The 10,305-nt window shown below is 39.2% G+C and overlaps 1 protein-coding gene across 2 annotated transcripts in view; it reads left to right on the plus strand.

The window, feature by feature from the left end:
* Positions 1 to 8,299, plus strand: part of nherf2 (NHERF family PDZ scaffold protein 2) — a 72,120-nt gene extending 63,821 nt beyond the window's left edge. The window contains exons 5-7 of one of the 2 annotated variants that reach the window (XM_088936661.1): positions 355 to 398; positions 1,293 to 1,367; positions 4,702 to 8,299. In XM_088936661.1, coding sequence (XP_088792787.1) covers positions 355 to 398; positions 1,293 to 1,367; positions 4,702 to 4,866 — 284 coding nt within the window. In that variant the 3' untranslated portion in view covers positions 4,867 to 8,299. Of the gene's footprint in view, positions 1 to 354; positions 399 to 1,292; positions 1,368 to 2,196; positions 2,483 to 4,701 lie in introns of those variants that run through there. The other variant, XM_088936660.1, reaches the window with a different exon arrangement.
* The last annotated feature ends 2,006 nt before the right edge of the window (positions 8,300 to 10,305 follow it).

Raw genomic sequence — 10,305 nt, forward strand, 5'->3', positions numbered from 1 at the left:
TGTGAGCTATAAATAGTACCCTTTCCTGTTATCATTTTCTTGTTAAGGGTTTCTCATTGTTCCTTTGTGGTTAACTTTAGTTGTGGGTGACCATAATAAATCCAAATCAGGGTTCCATAAATTCGGGCTGCAGGTATATACAGGACCTACAACCATTGGAAGGAATGATTCATATTTAGTGCAAATAATAATTTTTTAATAATTTTTTGATGATGTGCTTATATTAATGAACAGATCTAAAAAGTCTTAGTCTCAAATAATTCTGTAAATGTTGTAAAATACTGTAACTATAAGATATATGCATATTAGCAATAATCTGACATTTTTTCTTTGACATTTTTGTGTTTTTATTAGGCTTTGTGGCTCAGCCTATAACCAATGGATCCCCAAAGCCACAGGTTAGTGTCTTAATCATTACAGTGAGATATGACTCACTTACTCACACACTATCATGGTCTCTGAAACATTTTTTAGCAATAACCATTCTAAGATTTATCTTTTGCTGCTAAGAAAGTAAAACTACTATTATGCTGTTCAACATGTTACAATTTCTGAAATTTGTTCCAAATAACTGCATGCTGTGCTGAATAAATGAGGTTTTTTTTCTAAATGAGTGTTAAAACCTTGTCTGGTACTGTTACACACAGTGCTGAAATATTGAAAATTACCCTTTTTATTGTAATAATATCACGTTACTTCTGGATATCTTTCATTCTTGGGAAAAAAAGTGTGTTTTTTAACTAAACAAACTTACATGAGCAAAGAAAATAGAATGGCAATACTTTGGGACAAAGTGCTGCAGCTCCTGCTGTTCCTCTTCAGTCAATTTTGCCACCCAAGTTGTCACTGATGCTGGATTTGCCTTGTTCTGAGAGGAGCATGTTAGCAGCAGAATCAGACTGTTTGTTCCAAACAGCCAACTGCTGCATTCTGTTTTGTGTTTATTTCGACAGGGGCTTTCCAAGAGCTTGCTATACGCACAAGGCTTTTTAAAGTTAAATTGATTTCCCTTTAATCCTGGTTTTGCAAAAATGTGAAATATTTCCACCATAAACAAGGACACCGAGCTTCCTGTTCCTCAGCATGTAAACACAAATTAAAGCAGTTCCAGCAAAATGGAATTTTCATGCAGAGAACTACATAAAGTTGGTTCTCATCAAGGTTCTTGTTTATTGCGGTGATACTTTTTTCTAAATCTGTATATGAAATGTCATCTAGATATTACAGTAATAGCACTAAGTGTCCTTTATGTTTGCATGCAGAATATGTAGTTCATATATGTTTTTGGTTAGATAAATGGAAGCTCAACTGCAGACTCCTCCCAATCAGAACTCCAGAGCCCCGACAGAACCACTGAGTTAAAGCAGGTGAGTAAGACACCTCGTGCATTTTTTCTACAATTATGACGCACTGCTTCTTTTCCTTTAACAAGTCAGCGTTTCCTTTAACAGTCATTGGTAATATTCTAAAAATCCATGCCACTATACCTGGTTCATTCTTTTAAACAACATTAAATAAGAAATTGCAGCAAGGAATTAATCTTATTCTTATTGTATTTAATATGAAACTATAGTGTACCAAATATCACATTGTTTCTGAATAGTTTTAGAACAGTAACCTGATTAGTAGCTTGCGTGCTGAAAAATGCAATTCATAGAATAATCATTTATCTCCCCTTTATTTACAGTGTCTTCCACATTTATTCACACCCCTGTTGAAATTAAAACACTAAACATTAATTGGAAGACCTTCAGAATGGATATTGTTTCTTGCTTTCTGAATGTTATGCAGTAATTTCAAAAAGAATGTCACTGAGCAGACCAATATTTGTCCTATGCATTGACATAACTGTCATAAATTGCAAGGGGCGCATTTGTTCACACCCCTGTTCCCCTCTGGCAGGAAAGACACTCACTAGACACTTTGTGTCATGTACTGTGCTGTAAGATTGTGGCACCTCAGAGGGGAGATTTATGAACATTGCTTAATGCACAATTGCTCTTCTGTCCTTCAGACCCTACGGTTTCTGTTATTGTTCTGCCACCTGAGGTGGAATCAGAAATATTCAATGGGATTGGGGTCTGGAGATTGAGATGGCCAGTCAAGAACGTTTATTTTTGTGAGCAGTTAACCAGTCGCTTGTCGATTTGGATGTACGTTTTGGATCACTGTCATGCTTGGATGTTTGTTTTCAAGTTTGAACGTCTTGGCAGAGGAAACCAGTTGTCTGGCCAAAATGTCCAAATACGTAAGGATGTTCCCAGACGGGCACGAGGGTTTTCTCAACATCTTTTTTGCACCCCACATAAGGACGATGGGCATGTCCAAAAAGCGAGATTTCCAGGTCATTTGAAAATCGGAAGCTCTTCTATGATTGCCACCTTTGTGCAGGCCGTTTCAAGCGGTATTTTCTGACCCACTTTGTTTCCTGAAGATGCAAATATGTGTGGCAGATCTCCCGCTGTTGCCTTTGTATTTTTGGTTACCTTTCCAAGCCACTTGTCTCACCGCCTTACTAATCGCATCTTTGTGAGAATGTGGAATTTCACACTTCACCAAAAACAGCGATTAATGAAATGTACAGCAAAACTGAAACCCAGCTGTAGGGATGCAAGGAGTCACAGCACAGTCCAGTGAAGGTTTGAGATACATTGGCTGTTTCTGGAGAGCACTGAAGGAGACACACAGTAGGTGTATTTCCCACAGAGCTCTGAATTGCAACAGTGTTACAGAGGGTCTTATCGTCCTTGTCCAGCCATATTATCGCCTTGAATGGGGATTTATGAGTGACCATTCCCCTTGCAGTTCAGTGGCTGTTCCTGATGATGTCATCAGGTCTTTCCTCTATTCCTGAGATGTCATGTACAACCACAGGTGTCTGTTTAAAATTCCCTCAAGCCAGGTCAGGAGTAATGACCCCAGGCCAGAGTCAGATTTCTACACAGTCAGCCTTATTTACAAGAATAAGAGACCTTTTGACTGCCTCTAATGAAAGACTCTTTGTTACTGCAGTTCCTTCTAAGACCGACCTGCCAGAACTGGAAATTTCAATTTCCTTTTTTTAAAAAAAAATAAAGATACTCCCAAATTATTGTCAATTGTCAAAACAATCAGTCTGAGACAATTGGGGTGTCAAAGATCCAAAATAACTTCATCTGGCAAGGTTGTGGTGACTGAGATTCCCTTAGGAACTTGATCGTACTCATTTGAGAAGTATGACAAGGTTTCATTTGACCACTTCAAAAACTGTTTAAGCATCCCACATTTCCTTTTTGGTATGAAATCACATTCACTGGACATTCTCTCTTTGATGGTCTTTTATTTTGGAAAAGTGAAAAACTATTTTAAAAAGAGCAGCTCCACTTTTAGTGAAAATTCTAGTTTTGCCATCAGACACGCAAAACAAAGATTAAACACATCCATGAGAATTCAGCCATAGAAGCTAAAATTCCAAAGAATTGGTCATTAAGTGAGACACATATTCATGTCAGACTGTGATTTTAAGGCATCCAAAATGTAACTAAGTTCAGGCTTTTGTTTTTTTTTCTTTTTGGAGACTGCTAAGTTGGACTTTGCAGAGTCTATTTACTATTAATTTTGGAGTGAGGGATGAGATGCAATTTACAGTGAAAAGTTACTACATGCTCATCTAAAATCAGAGGATTGAACACAACTGACTTTGTTCTATCATGGCTGAACATGTATGCAAGATGATACTGGGAAACAGAAGCTGAAATTCTATACTTTTGCCCCATATATGGTTAATCTTTTGATGTGAAATACAAATTTGATTAATACACAGCAGAAATGCCAAATTTCCCCTCTTGATACTTAATACTTTTCACTGTAGGTGTACCTGTTTATTATTTACACAATTAACCGAGCACACTTGTCAGTATAAAGGAGCTTATTCTAGACCTGAAGCTCTTAACTACGCTGGAACACATTCAACAAACTGTTCACTCCTGAGACCGGCCATTCTAAAAGCTCTAGTCAAACCAATTAAGATCTAAAATAATCTAAAATAAAACCTCTGTGGAAATAAATAAGCTATTCAAGTGAAGTACCATTTCTTGTACTCTTTCAGTTGTTTATTTTAGAAGGAGACTGAATATTGCTTCATCATACTATACACTATACATATTACTTCACAGACATTCTAATTGATGGCTGTTTTAGAAACATAGAGTGACAAAAAGCAGGTGTTGGAGATCTATGTTTGCACGTGTGAGCTCAGTCCGCAGTGCAGTGGAGTGGGAAATTCATTAGCACGAGGAAAACCACCCTAGGTATTTAAAGGTAAGGAGTTATTATCCTACATATCTGGCTTATAGTGTCCGTCAGCATATCTGGGTTCTGAGATTGTACAGTTGTTGTCAAACTTAATCACCTGTTTGTATGGAAATTGCCATGCACAGGGACAGGCACAAATTTATAATTTTGGAACTGTTTTCTTGTTTGAGATGTAATTCTGTCTATGTCTATTAGATAGAAGCAGATACAACAACATTTATTTAGCATACAACTTTTCTGTGAAAGGCAGTGCGTTGAATCAGATCGGATCGACTGTTGGATGGAAGAGCTTAGTTGGCCAACAGGACAGGAAATGGCATGAGAGAATGGGAAGGAGCCCACTCAGTAGATCAGATCTATGATCCCAAGGCCCTCTCATAGCTCTGTGTTGGTTCTTCTTTCTTGCAGGTGGAGGAGCAGGACGAGGGGTACAAGGACCCGTTTGCAGAGAGTGGCCTCAGACTGAGCCCCACAGCAGCTGAAGCCAAAGAGAAGGCCCATGCCAAGCGGGCCAAGAAACGGGCTCCTCAGATGGACTGGAACAAGAAGCACGAAATTTTCAGCAACTTTTGAAAAGCCCCCCTTGCCTGACGCTGCATTTCAAGAAGAGGGAGAGAGGAAGAACGTGACAGAAAAGCATGTAAAAAAATGTTTACAGAGCCCGTGCAAGATGTTTATTTTTCCAAACTGCTGCAAGAAAAACCAGTTTCCTTGACAGAAAGTGTGACCAAATTTCCTCTCATGTGCATAGTGAGAAGAACAGATTTCTAGTTTAGGGAAATATATCTAGATTTGTTATTTTCTTTAATGGAATTATTTACAGGATAGCTGATGTATATTGCATTAAGTGTATACAGTTTTTTGTTTCATTTTTTTTAATTCATCATCAAAAACATCTAGGACGTTTTAATAAGCATGTCCTTCTCTTTAGATAATTCATAAATTGGTTAGTGTCTTTATTACATTCTCTAGAACTTCATTTTCACTTTAATTCAACTCAACACATGTGCAGGTATTAATTTTTGTCAAGGCAGTAATTCCAAAGCTCTTTCTGGTACATTCTTCCACTGGGAAGGTAAAAATAATTTAAAATAGTCAAATAAAGCACTACTGAGGATAAGGGATGGTGTTGAATTTAAATGTATCGAATTTTAGAGTCGTTCAACCACAGAAAGCCACGCGTAGATAATCCGGTACACTGTGGTTTAGAAACACAGGAGTCTTCAAGGGTTCCATTGTGCTTGCCAGGGTAGATCAGAAGTTAGCATCTTGGAATGTGTTGGTAACGGTGTTGATGGAGGTGACGTGGCTATCAGCCGAGGCACAGCTGCGTGAATTTTAACAAGACTAAATAACCATGGGTTGAAGAAATTAAGCTGGCAAAAATGAAGGCCTTTGATAACCTTAGCACAAGCATACTTTGAAATTTTATCAGTATTCCACCAATCTATAGACATTTAAAAGGATTGAACAAGTAATTAAAATAAACAATGCAGAATATTTCCTTGATAGTTTACTTAAAAGGGCACATTCAAATGCTTTATTTGTGTTTCTTCCTGGAATATAAGGGCTTAGGGGCATCAGTAAGTAGGCAGCTGTGGCATCTATTCTAGCTTCATTCTGCCCTGCTTGGCTGAGATGAGCATGAATTACAGAGGAGTGAGTAGTTTTGGGAGGGGGCTGCACGGTCACATGGGTCTGCTCTTGGGTCCTGGGTTCAATTGCAGACTGGGATGCCATTTTTACCAGGAGTTTCCATGTTGTTCCTGTACGCATGTGGGTTTTCTTTAAGGGCTCAAGTTGACTTACATTTTCCAAAGACACGCTGGCTGGGTCAATTAGTTTCTCTAGCAAATAATTGTCCCTGTGAGTTTCTTTGCGTGTCCCCTGCCTGCCTGCCACCATGAGACTTACAATTTGAGGGTAAGCAACTTTCCGATAATGCATGGGTGCACATCAATGCATGGTTGAGGAGAACTAAGCGAAAAGAAGAGACTTAAAATGAGAACTTGTCTACCACTAGGAGACAATATTGTGTGATTTGCTTGAGCGATAAGCAGACACAGCTGTCGTTTTTTTTGCGACTGAGGTGTTTTGGTTAGAATCGCAATGAGCCAGAAGAACTGGAATCTATATTATGAGTGGGTTTAGTAGTTTGTTACAGTAAAGGTGAACCACTCTGAGCAGTATTATTTTTGTGTACTGTGGGTGCACTGTGAGCTCTGGAGTAGAGCACCCCCTGTGTGGAGTTTGCATGGTCTGGCTGGGTTTTCATGGGTTTTATCCAGATGCTCCGGCTACCTTCCACTTCCCGAAGGTTCGACTGCTTGATTAAATTGTCCCTTTCTCCCTGGCCTTGCTATGGACTAATGTAGGAGTAGTCATGCCTTGCGCCTTAAGATTCAACAATTCGCATTGTTCTGATAATGGAGGAATTTGTGTGTAATGAAACCATTGACAACTCTACCAATGTGTTTGCTGGAAGGTAATAACAAGATTTTCCTATTACGATGGATCTCGTACTGCAGAATGTGACTGTTGTAATAATAGCAGTCTCCAGGTCTCTCCAGAGTGCTGAAACCTCCTGTGGAAATGTGATTTGGGGCTGCTGGTGTAGCTCTTGTCTGTGCTCTTTGTGTTGGAAATGTGGAGACAAACCATCGCTAACCAAACACATTACATGAACGTATTTTATAAACAAGCATCGACGTGCATTTGAAGTGGATTTCTTTTGCAGAGAAAACTGGAGCTCAAAGCTGTCAAATAGCCTCCTCTTCCACGTGTAGTATCCCAGCTCTGAACTAGATTTGGAGCTACTTTTCAACATTTCTCTCGCTTATAATAAGATAAGGAATGAGTTATAGTTATATAATAGCATCATAAAAGGTACAACCTTAAGAATCTTTGCCATTTTGAGTCCTAAGTTTATTTTAGGGTTTTTCCAGTTTCTCAATCACATTGTCAGTTTTAACAAAGGAAATCTCTGATGGCTTTAAGTCAAACTTACAGCTGAGCCAATGCGTCATGCTTGTTTGTACTGTAAGTTTTTAAAGGATTTGGGAAATACTTGCTTCCTTCTCATAGGCCTTTGAAAATAGGGGCTCAAGAGTAACACTTACAGTAGAAATTCTGGTTGGAATTATTAAGCCACATATGGAGACACTGCATTTTATGTGCCCGTGACTGTATTTTAAAGAGCTGGTATCTACATAATTAGGGAAAAAATCACTTTGTGTATTAAATGTATTTTTAAAATGCTTTTTTGTAACTGCAACTGGATATAGTATTAGAATTATCTTGTTCCCATTTACATTTATGAAGGTGTTCTCTTATTACCTGGTATAATTATGCTGATTTACTCTATTCCAGTTTCCAATATTTCACAATGTATCGGCAACATTAGGGAATACTCAGTGAGCTTTGATGTGTATTTTTATAAAGTAAGACACTATAGCCTGTCCAGGAATATTCATAGATTTTCTTTTATTAATCAGGTTTGTTTTCTCTCATTTTTCAGGCTTTTGCTTTTGTTCAAAAACTACAGTAGTAACACGTTGTTTCTAATACAATGCTGCAATCAGCAGTGTATCACTTAAATTGTACGAGGCAGAACAGCACTCATTAAGGATTGAGTGTACTTTTAAAAAAAGTAAAAGGATTTTTTCAAACAAAAACTCTTCTTCAAAGCTGTTAATGTTGTTGAAAGACATTAGGTCTAAACTTTACTCTGACTGGCTAGATAGACCTACCACTGGAAAATAAGCAATAGCTAGAGCAATTTATGCTACTTATTGCAGTATTTCTTTCTTCTACACTGCAGAGATGAATTTTTAAATACTAGCATGAAATACAGTTTTCCTTTAGCCATTCTATACTAAGTCTTTCCGTACCCCTGTAACATCTTGTGTTGTCTAAGACTACCGATGCATTTCAAGTACAGGTATAATTAATGGTGTCTGATTTCTACATTGTTAACAATAAACTTATTACAAAACGAGGAATCTTCACACTGTGTTCAAGCATATTTATTCTCGTTCAATGTCGTAATGTTATTTTATCAAAAACAAATGGTGCACCAGACATGTCTTGACGGTCTCCTGTATAAGAGAGCAGGTCAATTTGCTTCATTCAGGATTCAGAAGTTTTAATTTGAGCAGACAAAATGAGTTATGCTGAACGTGGATTGTATCTGCAGCTGTTACAGTGTTGTCCTGTTTGTGATTATATGGATATTGCATATAAAATATAAGTTATGACACGGTATTCCTTTTGGTAAATATATCTCTATTTTTCTTCTCAGGTAAAATTAGATCCTTGAAATCTTATTTGCCAAACTGTATTTAATGCTTCTGAAGTGGACTGGTGTCCCATCCAGTTAGTATCTCACCTTGAGCCAGTGCTTCCTAGGTTAGGCTCTGGGGCCACTGTAACCCTGAATTGGAAAAGCAGTTATTGAAAGTGAATGACTGTGAATTTAAGGCTCCTATCAACTTCATACCTCTGAGTAACTGTTCCCTGACACTAAGTGCTCCACACCTGGCGTGATATTGTCCCACAGGACCTTGATGTAGCTGTCTCTGTCGCTCCGGTTGTGCTCATGGATGAAGCCCAGGGCATGTATCACCTCATGGCTGATGATGTTTTTCTGCATGCAGCCAGTCCTGGACAGTGAGATGTCCTGTTGCACTCCTCCACGGCCAAAGAAAGACCAGCAGCTTCAAGACCAAGAACACAAACCAGGCAGCAATAAGTGCTGTGCAACAAGAAATGAATAAGAAAGCCCTGCTAATCATCTGGTGCAAGGGTAGACACTCAAAGAAGTTCCATTCATCCCTAACATCCCTTAAAATAAAGGCCAGGCTGACTTGGATTACTTCCAGGAGAGAGACTGAGACATGGGGAAGTTACAGGAGTTGTTACAGGTGTTTCTCTTGCAAGAGAAACAGTGCAATTTTTCTTTGGCACTGCTGAGGACTCTAGTGAGGACTTTCACACCTTTTCCTGACCTTAAGATCTACATAAACTGGTGTTTTGGTTTGCTGCTGGGGAATGAGCTGTTGGATCAGAGTGGATGTTGCACACTGCCTCAGACTAGTAAGCAGGTAGGATCATCTTAAAAAAAGGGACATACAAGGATACAATTTTACCTCAGGAGCATAACCCAGCTGATTCAGTCTGTGTCACTGAATGACACAAGGCAGCTCAGAACAATTGATGTTCTAGCATAAAGTCAGGCAGAAGGCAGTGAGAAATTGGTAAGGCCGGTCATTTCTGAGAAATGCAATCTTTTTCTGAAGAAAAGAATAGCAGAATGGTATGTACAGCAGCTTTTTTCCTGATGTTCCAGAAGAAATAAGAGCCAAGCTGTACCATTGATGTGTGCTCAACAGCACTGAAAGACTGTGAAGAGGGCAGTTTGCTTGCTGTGGAGTGGTGATAGAGAGAACTTGCATTTCCTGCTAGAAATTGTGCCTCATCTCTCAAGGCTTTCTTGCTATCTCCCACTCTAAACTGGCTGAGCGGTTCCACTTTTCAAACGTGTGAACATCACTGCAAGCTCAGCCAGTGTGGAGGCAGATTTCAAGAGCCTCAGGCACTCAGTGTGATTTTGCCAATGACAGTTTAGACAGTTTCCTTATGCCAACAGGCGAGAGATGAAAGTAATACTTCAGAGGTCGTGCGTCTTTCTAACAATGGCTAGTGTGGCAGCGAAGAGTTGGTGCTCATAACCAAATTACGCCAGCTTATCCCGTTTGTGTCTGTGGATTTAAATACACTGAAGGTAGGAGGAGTGGCAGAGCAGTCTGAAGTTGCCCCTCGCCCATAAACGGCTCAAACGATGAAACACATCGCATTCGCTGAAAGTAGCTTTTGTGCTGCTTTGGTTTCTGAGATATACAGTAACGCCTTATTTCTATGGGGTCGTGACGTCGCACTGCCCACCTGCAACGTCGCGGGAGAACCAAACCGGTCTGATTCGTTTGTGCCGGTTTGTGCTGTTAAAAATTGCTT

This window comes from Atractosteus spatula, chromosome 18, assembly GCF_055471065.1.
Source record: "Atractosteus spatula isolate fAtrSpa1 chromosome 18, fAtrSpa1.hap1, whole genome shotgun sequence".
Taxonomy (NCBI): Eukaryota; Metazoa; Chordata; class Actinopteri; order Semionotiformes; family Lepisosteidae; genus Atractosteus; species Atractosteus spatula.